Source organism: Rhyacophila brunnea, unplaced genomic scaffold (genome assembly GCF_057557595.1).
Source record: "Rhyacophila brunnea isolate RB1 unplaced genomic scaffold, BYU_Rbru_1.0 scaffold_3, whole genome shotgun sequence".
In the NCBI taxonomy this organism is placed as follows: domain Eukaryota; kingdom Metazoa; phylum Arthropoda; class Insecta; order Trichoptera; family Rhyacophilidae; genus Rhyacophila; species Rhyacophila brunnea.
Window position 1 is genome coordinate 40860129 of NW_028232965.1, and position 23936 is coordinate 40884064.

Genomic DNA, 23936 nt, shown 5'->3' on the forward strand with positions numbered 1-23936 from the left:
ATTTTACTCCGTTCTGTCATATGAATCCCTGTATTTATAAAAATCGGTGATATTATATTTATCAGCATAATCATATCATCATCATCATCAACCAGGATTAATCCACTACTTAATAAAGACCTCCCTAGCCTGATTCTACTCCTTTCTGTCATATGAATTGCTGTATTTCTCAAAATCGGTGATATTATATTTATCTACATATTCATATCGTCATCATCATCATCATTGACCTGAACCAATCCACTGCTTAATAAAGACCTCCCTAGCTTGATTCTACTCCTTTCTGTCATATGAATTGCTGTATTTATCAAAATCGGAGATATTATATTTATCTACATATTCATATCGTCATCATCATCGACCTGAACCAATCCTCTGCTTAATAAAGACCTCCATAGACTGATTCTACTCCTTTTTGTCATATGAATTTCTGTATTTATCAAAATCGGTTATAATATATTTTTCTACATATTCATATCGTCATCATCATCATCATCATCACACCGACCTGAACCAATACACTGCCTAATAAAGACCTCCCTAGCCTGATTTTACTCCGTTCTGTCATATGAATCCCTGTATTTATAAAAATCGGTGATATTATATTTATCAGCATATTCATATCATCATCATCATCATCATCATCAACCAGGATTAATCCACTACTTAATAAAGACCTCCCTAGCCTGATTCTACTCCTTTTTGTCATATGAATTGCTGTATTTCTCAAAATCGGTGATATTATATTTATCTACATATTCATATCGTCATCATCATCATCATCGACCTGAACCAATCCTCTGCTTAATAAAGACCTCCCTAGCTTGATTCTACTCCTTTCTGTCATATGAATTGCTGTATTTATCAAAATCGGAGATATTATATTTATCTACATATTCATATCGTCATCATCATCATCATCGACCTGAACCAATCCACTGCTTAATAAAGACCTCGCTAGCCTGATTCTACTCCTTTCTGTCATATGAATTTCTGTATTTATCAAAATCGGTGGTATTATATTTATCTACATATTCATATCGTCATCATCATCATCATCGACCTGAACCAATCCTCTGCTTAATAAAGACCTCCCTAGCTTGATTCTACTCCTTTCTGTCATATGAATTGCTGTATTTATCAAAATCGGAGATATTATATTTATCTACATATTCATATCGTCATCATCATCATCATCGACCTGAACCAATCCTCTGCTTAATAAAGACCTCCCTAGCTTGATTCTACTCCTTTCTGTCATATGAATTTCTGTATTTATCAAAATCGGTTATAATATATTTTTCTACATATTCATATCGTCATCATCATCATCATCATCACACCGACCTGAACCAATACACTGCCTAATAAAGACCTCCCTAGCCTGATTTTACTCCGTTCTGTCATATGAATCCCTGTATTTATAAAAATCGGTGATATTATATTTATCAGCATATTCATATCATCATCATCATCATCATCATCAACCAGGATTAATCCACTACTTAATAAAGACCTCCCTAGCCTGATTCTACTCCTTTCTGTCATATGAATTGCTGTATTTCTCAAAATTGGTGATATTATATTTATCTACATATTCATATCGTCATCATCATCATCATCGACCTGAACCAATCCTCTGCTTAATAAAGACCTCCCTAGCTTGATTCTACTCCTTTCTGTCATATGAATTGCTGTATTTATCAAAATCGGAGATATTATATTTATCTACATATTCATATCGTCATCATCATCATCATCGACCTGAACCAATCCACTGCTTAATAAAGACCTCGCTAGCCTGATTCTACTCCTTTCTGTCATATGAATTTCTGTATTTATCAAAATCGGTGGTATTATATTTATTTACATATTCATATTGTCATCATCATCATCATCGACCTGAACCAATCCACTGCTTAATAAAGACCTCCTTACTCTGATTCTACTCCTTTCTGAGGTATGAATTTCTGTATTTATCAAAATCGGTGATATTACATTTATCTACATATTCATATCGTCATCATCATCAACCAGAATCAATCCACTGCTGGATGGAGGGTTCCGCAACCTGATTCTACTACTATATTATACCTATTTCTATCTTCCTTATCATCATTGACCTGAACCCATCTACTGCTGGATAAGGCCTCCCATGCCTGATTCTACTCCTTTCTGTCATTTGAATTGCTGTATTTATCAAAATCGGTGATATTATATTATATCTATTTATATTTCCATTATCATTATGAGCCTGAATCAATCCACCGGTGGATGAAGGCCTCTCTTAAGTTGTTTGAATTTCTGTCGGTCATATGAATTGCTATATTTATCAAAATTGCTGATATTATATTTACCCATTTATAATATCGTCATTATCATCATCAACCGAGATTAATCCACTGCTGGATGAAGGTTATCCCAACCTAATTCTACTCTTCTTGGTCATATAAACTGCAATATTTTTTTAAATTTGTGATTATATATACCTACCCATTTATATCGTTATTATCGTCATCAACCTGTATCAATCCACTGCTGGATGAAGGCCTCTTTAAGCTGATTTCACATCTTTAGGTCTTATAAATTCCTATTCTTATCAGATATAATATGTATTGCTTCATTATTTATCAACATTTGTGTCGATATGAATGTCCCGCACCGGGAAACTATTTTTTAAATCAAAATATGATTTTTAAAATATTATTCTATGACTCAAAGCATTTATTTTTTATAGACAATGAAACAAAATAATGTTTAAATTTATTTTTTATGCTGCTAACTTTTTCTATTATGTACATGGGACCCGTAAGAGATTAATATTCGCGTTATATTGGATCGCTATTTATGATAATCACAATTGAGATGTATAATTATTTATCATATTTAAATGCACATACCTACACCTTTATTGTATTAAAATTAAAATAACAGTGGTAGCAATCGGCGATTGCCAGCTGTTCTGCTAAACCTAGCAGCCTGAAATGGTGTCAGACGATATTGAGAAGGCCAGACTCCAGAATAGACTACGCACATGACTCCAAATTTGTATTGGCAGTGACGACATGCAGATCGTAAAACTGACAAATCAGCTAAATTTTCAATTATCTGACGTGAATGAAAATCCATCCCGAAGGGAAAACTATGGCGCCGTCTATATACGCTTTACAATTATTATATTAAAATCCAACACCAAGTCACTATGACGAAAAGCTGTCTGCAAGACCTAGCGAGACAGACTGGCGAGAGCCAGCTGGCTCAGCTAGTACTTTATTATTATAACAAAGTATTCTAATAATGATAATATTCTTATTTTATTGTAGTACATAATACATGCTGCTTCATATAATTATTTATATACACAAATGTTGTCAAATGGTTGCAGAGCTCGAAATGGACAGGAGCGCCGTTCCGGTTCATTAAATCGAGCTTGACCGTCTGAGCAAGATATACCATATAATAGAAAATCAACATACTTATTTATATAAAATACACATAAAATTTGATGACTATGTAAATAACTTCAGAAAATTGTCGAGCGCTCCGGTTCGTAAACTTTTCCGTTTAGAGCGCTGAATGGTTGTCTTTGGAACTAAAATCACCACTATCCAAAAACTACAAAATAAGATGCTCTTCCTATAAAAAGGGTAGAGCCATAGACTGAGTCAGCAATAGAAAACGATGCTTCTCAAGACCTAATATGTAATAAATTGTTTAGAAATTGTTAGAATACTGTTTTTATTCGTTTTTCAAAAAAATTTGTTGAATATTGTTTACAAACTCCGTGAATAGGGCCGAGTTTACGATTGAAGGGCTGCTCGGCTAATACAAATTGGAGTCCCCAGAAAAATAACAGCATTAGGTAGGTACTTCTGAATACTAAGGTGGCTTCTGATATACAAATTTGTGCATAGGTACTTAGTTGACATTTCTATCGATTGGCTATTTTTTGTCAATATGTAACAGCATAATATTTTAAATTACTACTTTTTTCAGTCAGCCGCTTAGTCTGCCTGAGGGTTTATTCACACATGTTTGAAAATATATATTTGGACCTCGGGACCCTCACCAATTTAATTGTCCCTTGGCTATACTCTTTTAGCCATTATGGTTAATCCAGCACTGTTCGTGAAGCAATATTACTAATACTACCTGCATTACTAATGAGTGTATAAAAGGCATTAAAGTGTATTAATGCTGCTATACCAGGCAGTACTGCCAACTTTCGTCGAACTGTATCAAACTGGGTATGAAAAGAAGCAGGAAAAAATGCTAGATTTCCTGTAAAACATCACTAAGACATAAAGATGATTACCTTATTTTTAAATTCAATAAAAATCATCCGTGTAATCTATATTTATCTTCTAAAAAATGAAGCTTCTTAGCTCTGCCCGAGAAACATCGACATCGAATACCATTTTTTCCTTATTGGAGTACCTACTCAAAAAAAACTATCTTGAGTCCATGTCTGGAACTTCTGTTTTGGGAGCATCGACAAAAACGAGATCATACATATTTTTATGAAAACTAATATCGAAAAATATTAAATATAACACGACAAGCCAGATGTGCGTTATGGTAGCCAGGTGACTCGTGCTAACTTCTACATCTGACAAGATTGACATGGCTGAATTGCCCGGACGGTATAACCAGGTTTCTGAAATAGGTATACAGGCCATAACATTTTTCATTCATGTAAATAACTGATTGAACAAAATTAATTAATCTAAGATTTTTTAGAATGAAATTGTTTAAATATAGATCAGTGTCCACTGTATGCAATGTTCGTATTTTCGTACATGTGTGTGTTTCAAAAATATAGAAATAGGTTGCTTTAAAAAATATGTCGTGAGGATATCCGAACCAGAATAGAAATGATCTGTCCTAGATATATTTATCTGAATCTGCGGAGCAAAGCCATAAACATTAATACAACATTTTATTATTATCATATTTGAATCTATGCAAATTTAAGATTTCACGACATAAGAAAATAATTTGCTGAATTAGCCATTGTTGTTTTTTTTTTAAATTTTCGCGAGACACTGGTTTGGAAACACTTGTCTATTGCTTTAGCTGGGTACATTAATATGGTTTTAAAGCATCCGTAATTTAATGAAGCATTTTTTTAGTCTATCGGCAATAATGAGTTTCTCAAAATCCAAGAGTTCAGATTGTAATATTATATTCAATAGTCAGGTGTTCAGGAAAGTATTTGCTACGCAACGTACCCAACTTGCACCTTACAACCGCACCGGCGTGGCGGGTCGACCAGGTAAGTGATATAAACGTAAATCATAAATTTGCTCCAACAGTAAAAAAAGTCGCATGCGTTTCACTTAAAGAATATCAACATTTACGATACTTATATGGTTGTGCGATGCAATTTTTGATTAGGTATTTTATGTTGATATTCGACAATTCCATAATTGAAGTAGATGTGTTAATTATTTGTTTATTATGTTTCTTTCTTTTTAAAATATCGTAAACATTTGTTATATTCACACATCTATTTTGTGGGCGAATCACAACCTGTGGTTGGGGTGTTTCTTCATAAATGTTATGTACATCTATCATTGATATACTACTGGATGAATCATATGCTTCTTAAAATGACGCCCGATTTTCAGCGACTCGGCCTTTGTTAAAACTTACTGAGTAATCCCGATCTAGCTTGCATCTTACTCTAACTAATAGTCAGCGCATGACGACTTGCTCTCTCTGTTTTGCGTTGCAGCTACCCTTAGGTTCACTATTCCAAGAACGCAAATTTAGTTTTACAGCCAAGGCAATACGGGTGAAATTCGGGAATCCATATTAACGGTCTTAACGCATTATACCTACAAGGAAATATTATAAGACGATATTCGTAATATCTTTTGTGGTACATTTTTAAAATGACACTTGTATGGGAACTGCTCATCTAGTAGTATATCAATGACATCTATAGATCCATCACATCATTCACATCTAACAAGGTGAAATGCTGTTCTGAATTTTTGTCCCCTTGATTTAAGTTAATTCCTAATTTCGAAATTGTAAGATTATTCATAACCCAACTTCCAACCAATAAATTATTATAAAAAAATAATATCTGTAATAATAATAATAATATGGTTCTATTGTTTTCATTTTCAAGCTTCATATCCAAAGGATTGGATCAAATTGATTGTTATTAAAGTATATGCATTTTTTTTTTGACGAGGGTACTCAGTGTTACGAAAATTATAGAAGGGGTACACACGTGTCGAAAGTTTATGAAACACTACCTAGGACCTACGTCCTACACTGATGCAATTAGGTACACAAAAAGGTACACCCAATAAAAAAAATGTATCATCGACATATATTTTAATTTATTACTATTTTTACACATCAATTCCAGTCAATATTTGTTACCACACTGGATAACAAGACATTTTCAAACGCTACAATGAATGAGTTGAGATTCGAGTCTCGTATTTAGTAAAATCACATTAATTAGTAGATATGCGTTTGATCCAAAGCAACGGTTCTTTGTGTTGTGTAACATTCCATCTAAAACATCAGTGACGTCCCTGGGCAAAGTGCCACCCTAATCAGGCTTAGAACGCCGTACCCTTTAATCTTTAGTTTTAGTAGTTTTAATTATCTGCAAATTTGCTAGGTGGGTAGGTTACCACTTACCAATTTTATTAGATACTTATTTATTTTAGAAAAATTCACAATAAATCTCTACATTAACATACACACAATTTACCGATAGCTAGAGAATTAATTCTATTAAACCTACTCTCAAATAGTGCTGATTTTAAGTACATGGAGGCCTGTGGCACTGACAAGTTTGGAGGCACCCGTGTAAAAATATTGCCTACCGCCATTACAATATGTTTTACAACGGGTATTAGAGTATAATATGCTTCATAACTTTGCACTCCGGCTCTAGGATGAAAATGATATAATATATTCTAAAAATACTTATTTTACGTATATTATATATTTATTTAACTATTACTACATATATTCATACAAGTAAATATCAGTTGATCTAATTTTATGCGAGGTAATCAGGCAAATGTAGTAAAAAGTGCAAAAAAGTGCAATGTTATAAAAGTCTACAATACAACTATAGTTATGGTGTCAGGATTTTTATGGTTTGATTATTTGTTAAACTAAAAACTAAGATGTGGAACAGTTGAAATATTCGTATTCGTTCCTTCATTCGCCGCCCTTTATAATGCGCCGTCTCTATGCAACGCATGACCTGCCTACCCCCACGGGACGTTACTGTAAAATATATTTATCTGGTAGCTTAGGTAGAATAATATGTAGTGTCAATGTATAATATTAGAAAATCATGAAGACGTACCCGTATTAAAATTTACTTAGGTCATGTCTGAATACTCCAAAAACTATAAAACTGTAACGGAAGTGTATGATCATGCGATTATTAATAATTGATGTAAATTTTTCTGCAGTAGACTCTTTGACCAGTTGCCAAAAACAACAGTCTGACAACTTGGAAGTTTCTAAACACGATTTCCATTACTCCTACTGATAATATATCTTACTGGCGTATTAAGTTAACACTAACACAAAGCATCATAATGTAGGTACATAATAAAATTCATTCAATAATAATAACAAAGCACATTATGTTAATAAATCGATCTGTATTGAACATGCTGTTTAGCGTACCCACTATAATCAGGCCGTAAAACGAAACTGTAAGCTTCTATGATAGTGCTAGTTATTGCTAAAACTTAGAATAAAATTATATGACAGTTTGTAGAAACTTATTGACACAAGCAATCGAAAATCTTTATTTATTGCGAATAGATTACCGCATTGCATTCAAAGGTAATTAATAAATTAGCACTATCATCGTTACTCCCACGGTAGCCGAGCGGCTTAAGCGTCGGCCTATAACGTCGTGGTTCACAGGTTCGAATCCTGGGTTTGGCAAATACACAAATTGTTTTTCAACTAATTGTATTTGAGTCAGAGTATGAACCTAATAAGTTGGGCATTGGCTAACATCCATTTCTCGTAAAAACAAAAACAAAAAATATGTTAATACAAACCTCCACCTGTGGAGGCCCATAATATGTTATTAGGATCTAACATCGTATATATAAAAAAAATGTCATCGTAATTTACAATTCAGTGTCATGGCTTGAATATAGTCGGCCATGCTACTTATCAACAATCAATAGTAACTAATAATCTACAGAACGATTTTCAGCTAATATAAAAATGTAGGTAGGTACATAAATTACATAATATTGTTTTACACTAGGTATAATATGGATATAAGATACAAAAAACAAAGCTAAAACAATAAGACGCTGCAATTTTTTTTAAATGCGATATAATTGGACTGTGTGGCGACCAGGTCGGACGGCCTGAAGGGTCTAACAGCTGGTTCGACCGACTTAATCATCTCTTCCCTCTCGGAGCACATTCTCGGACATTTCCAGAGGATGTGGTTTGCATCCTGTTGTTCTCCGCCACATGGACATGTTGGCCGGGTAACAAGTCCAACCCCATAAATCTTGGCAGCGAATTCACAATGGCCTCTCAAAAACTGACTTGTGACTTGTGACTACCAGCTACATTACTTAAAGGCATACTGCGGAGATTACACGCACGTCGAATGCTTTTTCACTCACGCTTACGGTTAGTTTTTGTTCACCTTGTATGTGTTCGATTCCTAATCGGTTGAAGATTTTTTCTAGGACTTTCCCAATTTGTCAATAGGAGATACTACATTCTTAAATTGTTGTATGTAGGTTTTATATTCAGCTTGGATAAAAATAAATAAAATTTAATATTAATCTAGCTTACCTTTTGCGGTATCAGGGAATGTTTTGGCTGTCGTCGCCATTGGGAGTCTGTAAAAAAAAAAAAAACATATTTCAGACAATTAAATTTATATTATAGCTACTTAACCTATAGCTTACGGGCCGCACAAAATTGTGTTTTTGCTAATTACTTTTCAAATGCAAATTAACACGTTAATTACAAAATTAATTAAAAGGGCCCGTAAGCATTGTGTTTAGCAAGTGACAAAGTGCGATACAAAGCATTGTTATTATTTATGGTCGCGAACCTGTTACATTAACTGCACCATTATTTTTTCAAGGTGCTCCTTCTATGAAAAAACATCATAAGCCTGCAGCATGGAAACACAGATAAAATACACATAGGCATGGCCCCCACAAGGGGGGGCTGACAGGGCGCTAGCCCAGGGGCCCGGGGTCAGGGGGGCCCGGCGTGACGGGTTGACTATATAAGTGAGATAAACATACATCACAATTTTGCACTAATAATAAAAAAGTCGCCTGGGCCGCTATTTTACTTTGAGAGTAATGGTTGTGCGATGCAATGTTAATTATTGTGTCGATACAACTCCATAATAATTACTGAGGATGTATATGTAAACATAAAAAATCGTAGAAATAATTGAATACCCTTAATTTAACCTCAAACACAATTTGGAAAACGCTACTATAGAACGTTACACTGGCATAGATATAGGTAGGGGGCCCGCCAACGATCCTAGTCTAGGGGGCCGCTTCCGGATGTGGGGGCCATGTACATAGGTATATACAAAATATCATTCATGTAAACATAAACTATAAAAATATTTTCTGAAAGTCGTTTAGAACTTAGAAGGGTTTCCAGAATTCGTTAAAATTACTGCAGTTACTGGTACATGCGATGTATTAAGTTTATGTCACTTTTTTCCATAATAATTATTTATTTCTCATTATTATAGAATTTTTCATGTATCAAAATGTTTATCGAAAAAAACCTTTACAGGAAATTGCGGGAAAATTATACTTTTCTTTAGCTAAGCAAATTAAATGGACTGGACATATCGCTCAGTGAGTGGACAACCGCTGGAAAATAATTGCCGGTGGTACCGAAGCGGCACTAGACGTTCACAAGGATCCCTTAAACCCGCTGGATAGACGAACTCATAAAGTTGGATGGATATATGTGGCAGCGAAGAATTACGAGTATGTAGGTACTGAGGACAGTGGAGGGAGCTATAGGGAAGCCTTCATCCAACATTGGATCGACTCCTGCAGATAATGATGATATCTGTTATTTTAAATAATACCCCCCCCCAATAAACAAAATGGCAGCTATTTGCCAAAGTCACATTTTGAGATAATGGTAATGGACAATTCACGGTTTTTCAACTTTTATTAGGATTTTTTTCAATAATGTGGATGAAAATATATAAGCAAAAACCAGTATATTTTCAATCGATGTTGTGTTTTTGCTTATGAATCTCGTTATACTGTCTTCTTGTTTAAAAGAACTACACTTTTCATGAAAAAAAAAAAACGAAAAATAATAATATGTCGATTTTTATACTGAAACAAATTTTATACTCCTTTAGATTCTATGTCAAATGATTCTGAATTTCACGTAGGATATTTGGACAACCGCTGGACAATAATTGCCGGTGGTACCGAAGCAGCACTAGACGTTCACAAGGATCCCTTAAACCCGCTGGATAGACGAACTCATAAAGTTGGATGGATATATGTGGCAGCGAAGAACTACGAGTATGTAGGTACTGAGGACAGTGGAGGGAGCTATAGGGAAGCCTTCATCCAACATTGGATCGACTCCTGCAGATAATGATGATATCTGTTATTTTAAATAATACCCCCCCCCCCCCCCAATAAACAAAATGGCAGCTATTTGCCAAAGTCACATTTTGAGATAATGGCAATGGTAATGGACAATTCACGGTTTTTCAACTTTTATTAGGATTTTTTTCAATAATGTGGATGAAAATATATAAGCAAAAACCAGTATATTTTCAATCGATGTTGTGTTTTTGCTTATGAATCTCGTTATACTGTCTTCTTGTTTAAAAGAACTACACTTTTCATGAAAAAAAAACGAAAAATAATAATATGTCGATTTTTATACTGAAACAAATTTTATACTCCTTTAGATTCTATGTCAAATGATTCTAAATTTCACGTAGGATATTTGTCGAAAAGCTGCCTTTTTCCTTATGGAGGGGGGGGGGGGGAGCAGTATAATATTCAAGATCTAAATAAACAGTTTACTTAGCCAGACACGTTTTTTTGTATAATGTAAATAAACAGCCGGATTTTGTCAATCAAATGAATTGCCACTGCTGATAACAAATTTATTAATGATATTTAATAAAAAGACAAAATGTCACGAGTAGAAGTGAAATGTCAAGGGTGAACAAATATGTCAAGTAAAGGCTGATTCAATAAATGACATAAAACAATAATACAATAAAGTATTCGTCAAAAGGTGTCCTCTCAGGAGTCTCAGGGCATATTGTGGATTGCAATCCTAAACAATTTTGAATCTTGGACAACATAATGATACGTGATAGTAGGAAAGAATATAAATCTCTTTCAATCTCGGGTGGCAATCGCTGAAATTCCTTTTTTGAATTTGTGTTCCGCGTATTTTCAGTTGACAGTGACAGTGATATTTTCTATGAAAATTTAATAATAATGATAATAATATAGGTACTTATTTTTATACAACATAATATACATATAATATACAACAGACCAACGCATCTATTCTATACACAAGACTGCTTTCGGCCTTTACGGAAGCTTAATAGGATAGGAAAGTAGGATCGAAATATTAACACTTATTGTAACAATTACAATACGTTAGCCGTCGGAACTATCAAGACTGTCTATTAGAGGTGGGAAAACTGGTCGATTTTGAAGACTAAGTATACTTACTACCAGTATTAAAAAATATTTAGTATCGAAACTTGTTCCAAAATACTTACTAGTATTTGAAATATCGGCTATAATAGAATCGTTAAAAATACATCCGCTTTTCGAAAAGTCCCATTTTCGAGACAGGTTCAGCTGGAACTATGGCACTATTCACTCCTGTTTCAGTAGAAAATACTAAAGCATTAAAAGCACTGGTTTCATTTATCTGTAAAGCATTTTCATTTACAGGTAGAGCTATATTTTGCCTGGCGAAGTCAATATGAATAGTTGGGTGCTTGCGCTGTAAAAGTTTCTTCAAATTTGACATTGACTTGTATGAATTTTTTATGTTACAAACATTACACATGGCATAATTTGTAACTATTTCTTTGGAACGATTCCATACGAAACTTAACCTTTTAGTAGCCATTTTTACACAAATTGTTTATTAAGTATAATATAATTATTATCCATTTATACAATCACGCATACAATTTGAATTCAGTTTATGTTTATAAGTTCCAATTATAACACTAAAAAATCGAGAAACTCGACGTGACATAACCAGATAAACGCGTAGTCAGTTAGCGTTATCAGAACTCCGCTATGCCGGCTTGCGACTGACGTCAACTCGATGTAAACATACTCAACTTAAACTAAAACTAATTCCGTAGTATTATACTAAACATATGCGAGTCGCGAAGTCCGAGGCGATGATTTCATACGTAGCAAGACTACGCACTAGCTAGCGGACGGCGAGATCTCATACCATGCGTCGAACTCCTGGACTCGATAAAGTCTCATACTCAACTGAAACTAAAACTCTTAAAAACTAAAACTAAGGCGAACTCAAATAGTATACTATAAAACGAACATGTGACGATGTGACCATTTCTGTCCTTCACTATACCAACTTTACAACAGAGGAGAAAGGGAGAACAATGACAGTTGACTATAATATCACGGCTAGACATACGTGTATCATGATATCTCGCTCGCGCGCATTTAATATCAATAGCGTTGAAAGTCAACCAGCATCACCGAATGGCGAGTCACGGCGATGAGATCATCGAATGCGTTCGAATTCGAACATCTAAACATTTCAAGTTTCTTGAAACAAGTTTATTGGGCCACAAATACTTAGTATGGGTAGTTTCATCCGAAACTTAAGTACACAAACTGGTGACAGTATTTCCAACTCACCTCTACTGTCTATCTCACTCTAAATTTTACCACAGCCGAGAGAGGTGCTGTTAAGGCTATACCTCAGCTGAGGCATGGTCTAAAAAGATCGTGACTAGGCGATGCGCGGAATGCGGGTCGCGGGTGCAAATGACGGAAGCCGAACGAAATATAATTTGTCATAAAAGTTCAACACGCGTCCTTTTTATGTTATCTTTATTATTATATTCGTAATAATAATAGTATATTCATTGACATGTGTTCTTTTTTAAGTACATACGTAAAGTTTTTTAGTCATCTTTACACGATTTAAGAATATTTTCATCCGACGCCACGACAAAACGAATCAACGTGCAGACGCCTCGACTATCGCTCTCCGAATGACAACGCGGCCGTAATTTCGTCCTTCATAGAGTTGAAAATTATTTGCCGTTTCACTTGTGTACGCTCTTAAAAACATAGCACGTATTGTAACAATTATAACTAAGTTATTGTAATTGTTACAATAAGTGCTAATACTTGGATATTTTCCTACCCTAGATAGCGGCCGAAAGCAGTATTGTGTATTAATCGAATAGATGCGCTGGAGTCTCAATGAAAGTAGTGTATGTATTTGGTAATAGAAGTGACACAATTACAAACACCCAGGCTTTGAGAAAATAGCGTAAATATATTCTGACCTCTCCGGGAATCGAATCCGGGAATCGAACCCACATAATGAACATTTATTTTATTGCGATTTCGGAATCGGATACTATTTTAACTAGACATATCTAATTGGAACTTCTTAAGGGGTTGTGGTTGATATAATTTGGACGAGAGGGTGCAGGGGATTGAAGAAAATGTGTCATCACAAAACCAACAAAATAAAAATGACCTTTGCTCACATTATACAAAAATCAATCATTTTGAATGAAATTGTTTTTAAACGAAATGGGTGGGTTCACAAATGTGACACAATTATTTAGATAGCGGATAGAAAATATTTAGTGAGTATTTAGGCGGAGTTTCAAAACATATTTTAAAACAATGGGTGGCAACAATATTACTGACGATCCCCTACCAGAATGTGAAATAAATTGTATTGATTTTTATTTTTTATATTACGACCTATCTAATATGGTACAACGTAAGAGAAAAAAACCAACAAAATATCAAATTATCAATGTATCGGGATCAAGAATACTGTTCCCGAAACCCTGAAATTGAAAATTCTGTCTGATATTGTAAGCCCTACAATTATTAGCATGATACAAGGAAAATAGAGAAGAATTATTTCAATGAACATGTGCTCATTGTTCATCTCAATTCATAACGAGTCGTAATAATTATATAAGTAATTCATATCATCAAATGTTAACGTTATAAGTACGAGTATATTATAAAATATTACGTTATGATTCATTAAGTTACGTAACATTCTTTTAATCTCTGTTGGGATTGTCAATAAAATTTGTCTTCCCAAATTAACGCCTTCTGTGTTTATTATTTATTATTATATCCATGGATGACTGACTATGACGAGGGAATTGGCCCCCGCAGTCAGTGTACGACAGCAATTCGACACTGACGTCATTATTTCCACAATAACAACAGTTTATTTTAGAAAACTATCTCTCACTAGCATCTCGTATATAAAAATACTGTTTATTCACCGGACAACGTCGCGAACAAAAATATTGTCTTCTCAAGCAAATCACACAACAGCATGACAATGTGACGTGACGTGTTTACGTAACATCGGGTACCTAATTTACTAGGTTTTATAATAAGTATATTAATTTATATAAATGTACTTTAGACGGTACTATATGTGCGACGAAATTTTGGACTCGCTGGCAATCGGAGAGCGATCGTCGAGCTGTGAACACGTCAATTTGTTTCGTGATGGCGACGGGGGTATTAATTCTTAAAACGTTACCCATTTACTTGAAAAAAAACATGTCAATGAATATATTATTATTGTTACTAACAGAACAATAAACAGAACATTTAATGGACGCATGTTGGATTTATATGACAAATTATATTTCGCTCGGCACGCGTCATTTGCACAATCCGCGCATCGTCTAGCCACGATCTTTTTAGACCATGCCTCAACTGAGGCCTTAAACATTTTTTTCCAAATTGCAACTTTTCCATACTTTAAAAGTTTAAAGTAATAGAAAACCATCCATAAATAATAAGTTTCTTCGTCACTATAACTGAGAATTGCAACTGTTCGGCCATCTAAGAGCCTCGTCCACATCAAACGTCACCAGGCAAAGTGCAGCCCTTAAGCATAATTTAGAATGCCGTACCCTTTCATTTTTAGTTTCAAATTATCTGCAAATTCGTTGGGTTACCCTCCCCCTCCCGCTACCCTAAAAATCAATATTGAATTGTTAAAAACATTTTTTTGAAATGGACCCCCAACCATTTTTCTCTGTGGGCGCCTTCAGATTTTACAACTTTTGATGTCAGCGCTGCATCCAAACCAATAAAAAATTAGCCCAGTTTTAGCTCATTTTTTGTTTTGGTATCAATCTGATTTGAGAAAGCAAAACTATAAGTGATACTTGAAGAACAACTGAAACGCTAAAGAAAACCTCGGAGACGTATCGTGGAGACAAACAATTGCAAGACCGAGGCTCGATATGAGGCTGTAGCAGAATTGACAAAGAAGAAGAAAACATAATGAAAAGTGGCATTTTGTACCTACCGAAATCATGAGCATATATTATTATCTTTCTTGTATGTGACATAAATGTCATAAACACATTGACAAGTAAGTTGTATATATTAAACTGAATATACTATCTTGAGAGGATGTTCCGTAATCAAAATACCAATATTTAATAAATAAATATGATTATAATTATATTATAATAAGATCATATAACTTGCACGTGTATATCAAACCGCAAACCTCAACCAGACTCAATGAATGACATTTGTGTACTAGTTTCATATTTAAACAACACATCGGTTTTGGATGATTTTTTCTCGAATCTATTTGTTAATGAAAATAAATAATTCTAGCCATTCGATGACGACATGTGAATTCTCTAATTACAGAAAAATGTCACGATGTGGAATGGGAAACAATAATCCGCATTTACAAGTCCTTCATGAATTTATTGTTTATGGCAGCTTGATTCGAAAATACCGTGGTATTACTGATATTCACTGGGTGGGCTTTTCGAAGGAAGCCAACTACATACTATATTTTGACATTCTGAGTTGATAATGTAAGTAAATGATACAATCCGATAAAATGTCATTTGACAACGGTTTTATGTTGTTTCACTATTTCGTAAGTCATATCCCTCCACAATGTGAGAGGTGATTATTGAACATGTTATTTTTATTAATGTGGTCTATTCCTTGTGAATCGTTTCACCTTTCGGCATCTTCAAACAATATGTATTTCTACATACGACAACTACAATAATTACTACAACGAAGTTATGGATAGTGTTGATACTTTTCACGTATATTTTTATAATCTGTTTCAACAAAGTAGGGGCTCCACCATGTTTTAAAAAAATGCTTCATTGTTTCCGCCCAAGGCCTCAACAAAAACGAACCGTAAGTGCACCTGAAAAGCATGCTTATATTCTCCGCAATATGCGTTAGAGTAAAATATAATTTCTACGGCTGAATATGTTTTTACACGTCGCAGGTAAATATTGGTTTGAATGACTCCATTAATTCAAAAACTATTGCTGTAACGTATTGCTGAAATTTACTGTGTTTAAATTTGGTAGCCATAACATTTCATAGTTAAGTTAATGATATTAAAATTAAGGTTCTACTGTCAGTTATACGTAAGAAACACCGCTGCATATAGCTGAACAATACACACTCTCTTTATATTATTACTCTGAGGTTCCGCCAAATAAAGAGAGGTGGAAAAACACATCACAAATCACAGTAATCGAGAAGCAAATCTCCCTAATGAATGATGATAAAGTACTTATTATTTTTAAACCATAAACGTTATAAATAGTAAAAACGTTAAAGTATTATTTAAAATAGTTAAATGTAATTACTACATTCATGCGTGTAACTAGAAATTTCCATTTACGTGTGTACCTACAATTTTGTTAATTAAAGATGGAAATTATTGATTACAAAATTGTCAATCTGGTAATCCTCTACAATTTAAATGTCGCCGTTTAAATTTGACAACACCTCTGACGATTTTATCGGTTTTAATCTAAAAAAATAAGTATTTTTCTTTATTTTTTTCCTTGGGAAATAGAAAAATAATATTAATACGAAGGAATTTCTTGAATAGACTTCATTAACCATACGTAATATTTTGTTTGCTTTATTCTGTAAGCTAAATTACATACATACATGACAAGTTATGCGTAATTTACTTAATAATAGGACACTTCTATTAATCAGTGAATTCATCTCATAATATGCAAGTATGTTTATATTATGATACATTATTTTAAATATACTAGTAACATAGTGACTCAATAAAATTTAATACCGTAAACAATGTAAAACATATTATTTGAAATGTAATTATATGTAGATACATAATATAGTAAGAAGGTATCTACATTAAACCGTAAATGTCTTGGTAAAAAAACTAACTGTTTGTATAGAATAGTTTATTAAGTCGCACAGTGGAGTAGAAGACAACGATCGTATCTTGTCACATGTATCACAGGATTAAAACCCACAATCAAAAATTCAAAAGTTGTTATGTTCTATTTATATATCCAGTAACGTCTTTTAACGTCGAAAAGTTCACCCCTAGGCAGACTTAGATGAATTAGAATCTCGTCCCCTTTCGTTTTTAGCCTAAAATAATTGTACACAAAATGCAACAACAATCTTTGAAAAAAAATTGGTACATACCTAGGGGTGGCAGGTTATATGAAAGTATGGTGAAGCAGGCTGGTATGGTTAAAAAGTATGGTGAGGCGGGCTGGTAATCAAGTTGCGACGAAATTTCCACGTTAACATTATATTATATGGGTACGTTATGATGACCAAAGTAAATCCTCCGTGATGCCCTGAATTTTTTTTATCGCGTCGCCATTTCTTTATGTTAGCCTGCTTCATTCAGTAATTGTATAAGAAAGCCGATTACTTGCCCCTCTTTTTATTTAATACCTCTATGGTACATACCTATCACGTGCTGAGGAATAGAGCATTTCTGCTCTCAAACAGCGATGGTTTTAGATTACGTGTAGGTTTCGGGCACTGACAGGTTTGGAGGCCCCCTTGCGATTTCTTTAAACTAATATGTCGGTATTTTTTAGCGAAGCGACATCATCGTCCACTAAATGGAAAACCGCCTCTGCTTTCAAAAGTTGTAATGATAGTATTCATTCGTTAATTTGTCGCCCTAAGCCAGTGATCTCCAAACGTTATGTTGCTACGCCCCCCTTTCAAAAAAAACAAATTTTGGCACCTCCCCCCACATTTATTTAAAATTCATATTTAAATTAATTGGTTTTTAATACGGTCGATGAATGTATTTAACGTTTATCACATATATCTCTCATTGAGGAGAGTGCTACTCGTAGCTCTTTATCTTCTACTAAAGGGGCTCGATATTTGGATTTCATTGCAGCTAATACAGAAAATCCCGTTTCCCATAAATATGATGTTACGAATAGGAACAGTAGGTACCTGCTTTTCTTGACAAAATATTACATTCTTCACTTCGATTCAACCAAAATTGACCTAGTGAAGAGTGAAAACTCTGAAATTTTGGTTTCAACGAAGTCTCGCATGATAATTCAATCAATTTTTACTTTTCAACACTAATAAATCCAAATTCATCATCCTGTTCGCGCCTCCCTTTGCAGTGGTCTGCGGCTCACTCCCAGTTTGGAAATTTCTTCCGTAAGCAACGCATGGTCTGCACAACGAGCAAAGCTACTTCTAGCAAAAACACGAATTTTAAAATTTTCCACACATATATGGATCATGAATACACGACATTTTCCCACGTGTGTTTTGCCAGTGCTGGTACATGGTGACGCATTATCAGATATCAAGATGTAATAATTACCGTAGGTATGTGAGAGAGACTTTGTTGATATGTTTTAATTACCTAAGACAGGCGGCGACTAATGAAATTACGTGTGGCGCCGTCACTGCGATATCTTTGCAGAGCCATCTTATCCAACAAATCAAACGGAAACCTGAACATTAACTCTGCAAATGAACGGTCCCTGATGTTTTCAAAGAAAAGTCTCCGCTGTATCAATGGGATGATAATGGTAACGGAGAGAATAATCACTGCTGGCGTATATGGGAGCCGTGTGCTTTCTAGATGGAGCACATCGCCAAGAAAGCAACAATATCATCGCAGGATCGTTCCGTATGAAAGGATCGTTGGTTACGTCTGTAACTTACTGCAGTAGCGAAGGGTGGAGGTAGACTGTTAAGATCCGCCATCCCCACAGTGCCCATTAAACTCTGTTAGTCATACGTATTTGTTTTTATTGAACTAATGCTACAATTTACAGATGCTGTTGGTTAGTTTTTAAAAATCAATTAAACCCTGCCTAATTAATTGAATTTTAAAAATTAACACCATTTGTAAATTGTAGTCTTATTTCAATGAAAACAAATACGTATGACTGACAAAGTTTAATATGCACTATTTATGGCTGATCTTAACAGCCTACCTCCACCCTTCGCCACTGCTTCACTGACTACCATCCTCAGTAATGAGACAAATAATATTATGAAAGATACCAAGTATGCATCAGTGGCGAAGGGTGACTTTTTGAAAGAGGTAGGCTGTGGGAGTAACCATGCTTTTCAGATATATTTGCGGGAAATAAGAAGATAACCTAATATTACTACTGATGAATAGGTACGCTAAAACGAAGAAATTTCAAAAGCTTAATTGGTTTGTTATAATTAGTTCATAAAAATAAGCAATTAGGTTGAATTACTTATGTATTTTCCTAAACATTTATAAACGTAACATACGCTCAAAATATATTACCTATCATCCATGAAAATATCCGTTGTTGTATATATATTATGTTTCATAACAATTTATAATTTAACCCGTAAAACTAGACATTTTAAAATACTTCTATTTTTAAAACACAGACTTAGGTATGTACAATATCAGATATCTAAATTGTCTAATGAGTGAACTAATAAATAAATAAAAATCACAAGATAAATTATTTTATATTTTTAACAACAATCAATACATATTTATGTGATTGAATCCCATAGAAATTATTTTTTAAATTATCTTCTTATTAATTATTTTGAATAAATGTGCTCTCGCGACATGCGCTAACGAAACAGCTTGTACATTTGTATGCGGGACGCCGGACATTTTTAAATAATGAGAAAAAAACTTCATATTGAAAAACCCGTCGATTCACGCGAAAATAATCCTATACAATATGTGAAGCGAAACGCGGTGTGTTCTATTTTTTTTAACATTCGAAAGATGCCATAGATGGTGCTTATTGAAATATGGGAAAAGATCGTAAAATTATGACAATTATACGATAGATGTCTTTAGGCATATTGAATATATTATTATTTGTGATTATATAAATACGTCAACATGAAAATAAAAAATATTTTTCTTAAGAAGGTAGGCTTTAAATAATCGCCTAGTATGGAGTCTTCGCCACTGGTATGCATTGATTCCCTTCTTTACCGATCCCTTTGAAATAGTATAATCTTGTGAGAATAATGTTGACTACATAAATCTTTAAATTTATTATTATTTGTTGGCGAATTTAAAAGCGGGCGATTCAGCTACTGCGATTTGATTATTACACACAAAACTTTCCATTCGCTGAGAAGCCACAAGCCAGCGACTATTTTGACAGAACGTAGTTCGTTTTTTTACCGGGAGGTTGCTACTGCGCTCTACTGCGCAGACGCAGTAGGCCCACACGCCGGCGTGTAGCGTGTAAAGTTGAACGGCTTCAACTTTTCGCGGTAGAGTGTTTACAACCTGCGTGTTAGCTTGTTTGATGATTACACTGGGCGACTTTACAGGCAGATTATAAATTCGCCAACAAACAGCTCGTAAAGAAGCTCAATGTAATTGACGCTTAATACTATACGTATTCATTTTTTGACAATTTGCCATCAAGTAGGTATTCAGTATAAATTGTGTATTTAAAATTATTGGAACATCCGGATTTTCAAAAAAATAATATGTATATGCTTTAAGAGAGTATGCCCGATCTCAAAAGACACCGCACGCCATTGGTCAGTGACATTCTTAATCCAAATGATTCTCCTCGATTTGCCGCCCTTCGAGTAACTGCCGCCCCCAAGCGACGCTCAATCTGCCTACCCCTACGGGACGTAACTGCCATTGGTGCCTACATGTTGATACCCACCCGAAATGAACAGTGAGATAAAGTGAAAGAAGTCAATTTTGAGATAAGAATGCCAATCGATTGCTGAAAGCTATATATACTACATAATGAATCACTGAGATGTTTTTGACTTCAGAACAACAGTGGGATAGCTGAGATAACACACTGTTAATAATTAGGGGCGGCAGGTTATATGAAAGTATGGTGAAGCAGGCAAGTATGGTGAAAAAGTATGGCGAGACAGGCTGGTAATCAATTTGCGGTAAAATTTCCATGTTAACATTATATTATATAGGTACGTTATAATGACCAAAGTAAATCCTCCGCGATGCCCTGCATTTTTTTTTATCGCGTAGCTATTTCTCGTAAGTTGTCGGCTATCGTTGGCCTGCTTCATTCAGTTGTATGAGAAAGCCGATTCCTTACCCCTCTTTTATTTAATACCTCTATGGCTAATAATGTTATACAAAAAATATTACCATTATCATCAATAAACCACAGAAAAAAATAAACATATACATGGTACCTAGTTAACTATTTCATTTATATGACACCAACATTAAAGTTTATCTTTAAACTGGTATTGTTGTCTTTTCCCAGGTAGCGATACACCAGTGAGATATCTGGTAGGTAGGTACCTATCTAATATTAATAATCCAATGCCTGTTCATAAAAGATTGTCAGCAATCAAGTTTTTTTTTTCAAAAAGATTATGTGGAGTTCGCAGAAACTTTCAAAGTAATATTAAAAGAGCAGGAAAAGTCTTAAATTATTTAATCGTAGGTTAATATCGAAGATAACAAAAATCGCTTACGATTATTAACGGCTGTAGTTAAAGATAATACGTACAGGTAAATCTTTTAACGTCTACAGTGGCGCCACGCCGCCATGAAATGCCTGTCGAACATAAATCCATGAAAAAATAATATTCCCGCCAGCTAAAATAAGAAGCAGACACCCCAGGATAATTCTCCAATAAAACTGCAATATCATAATATATTTCGCTATAAAAACGTGGAATTCGCGAGAGAATCACAAGGATCTTCTGAGAGATCAGATTCCTCATATGATGAGTAGCGCAAACAGAACTGTAGAGCGGAGCGTTACCATCTTTTCTAAACCTATGGTATAATTTTCAAAAGGTGGTGATTCCACAAAAAACATACAATTTTGTAGCAAGATTTAGTTGATCTTCTCCTCAGTCGTGATAGCAATAATATGATCGACCCCGCTATGCAAACCATTAAATAATTACCATTATTGGTAATCATAGCATGCTATACTAAATCGTATATGATGCCTGAACGGCTTAGGCGTCGGCTTATGATGTCGTGGTATCCAGGTTCGAATCCCGGGTCTGGCAAATACACATATTATTCTTTAATTTGTGTTTTGAGTCAGAATATGGACCTAATAGGTTGAGCAAGTGGCCAACATCCATTTCTCGTAAAAACAAAAATCTGTTAATACAAACCTTCACACTGTGGACACCCATATGATCCTATTAGGATCGGACATGGTCGATATATGTATATTAGTATCGGACAGGTTCAAAAGAAAAAATAATGAAATCAGAGCCCCTTTTTTCTTGCCTACGCACATTGAGTAAGTCGCGGAACCAAAAACATGTTTTTTTAAAAGTAAGTAATAAAATATAGACTATGCATCACGAATGTACAAAAATAATTTAAAAAACCCTTTTTGAAGAACTGAAAAAATTCTCGACTTGGATTCTGGGCGGAATTTTCAATTCGTGCGGAAAATGTGATCGTATGGAGGTTTTTTTTGTAGGTAGGGCGAAACGTAAAACTTTCGACATTCAACATTTTTTCATGTCGTAGAACTTAAACTATTACCTAATACTCTACTAGCACTAGCCTTAATTAGAATAATAATCTAAATTCCATATCACATGGTATCCATGACGATATTGAAGTGTAGAAACCTGTTGAATACATGAAAGATGCTTAACGATCGTGTTTAATAATTTAAGTACGATAATTCTGTGAGTTCTTTTTATTATCTGTTTCTCCCGTGTATGGCACTGTTACCTGGAATAAATTAAACTTACCGAGCTATAAATAAATTCAAAATAAGAGCATGACATAACTATACCGCGTAAAAATATTTAGTGTTGCCAAGTTCAAAATAATTAATCCCTTCCCCGGAGGAGAATAGGGGGAAAAGGAGAAGTAGGAGGCGTTCGACAACAGGGCTTATATGGCCGAAGAGTCATTTCCATAACCGGTAAGAGTTGAGATATCTGCACACATTCTTTCCCAGTGGCAGGTTGCGCCGTCAGACGTGCATTAGTGCTTGACCCCTTCACAAGAATCTGTTGCCAGGTTACGTAATGCCAGTATAATGTAGCGTATTCAGTATAGAGGTATTAAATAAAAAGAGGGGCAAAGAATAAGCTTTCTCATACAACTGAATGAAGCAGGCCAACAATATCCGACAACTTACGATAAATAGCGACGCGATAAGAAAAATGTAGGCATCACGGAGAATTTACTTTGGTCATTATAACTTACCTATATAATATAATGTTAACGTGGAAATTTTGCCGCAAATTGATTACCAGCCTGCCTCACCAAACTTGCCTGCTTCACCATACTTTCATATAACCTGCCGCCCCTAGGTATTCAGACAGACAATATATAATTTTCTGAGCTGAAGTATTATCACCATTTAAACA

At 34.5% G+C, this 23936-nt stretch overlaps 1 protein-coding gene across 1 annotated transcript in view; it reads right to left on the reverse strand.

Annotated features, from left to right (window-relative positions):
• Positions 1-23936, reverse strand: part of LOC147068364 (sialin) — a 128317-nt gene that overhangs the window by 73871 nt on the left and 30510 nt on the right. Inside the window, exon 2 of the mRNA XM_085952796.1 lies at positions 8827-8873. Within this exon, the coding sequence (XP_085808922.1) occupies positions 8827-8866 (40 nt within the window). The 5' untranslated portion in view covers positions 8867-8873. The remainder of the gene's footprint in view (positions 1-8826; positions 8874-23936) is intronic.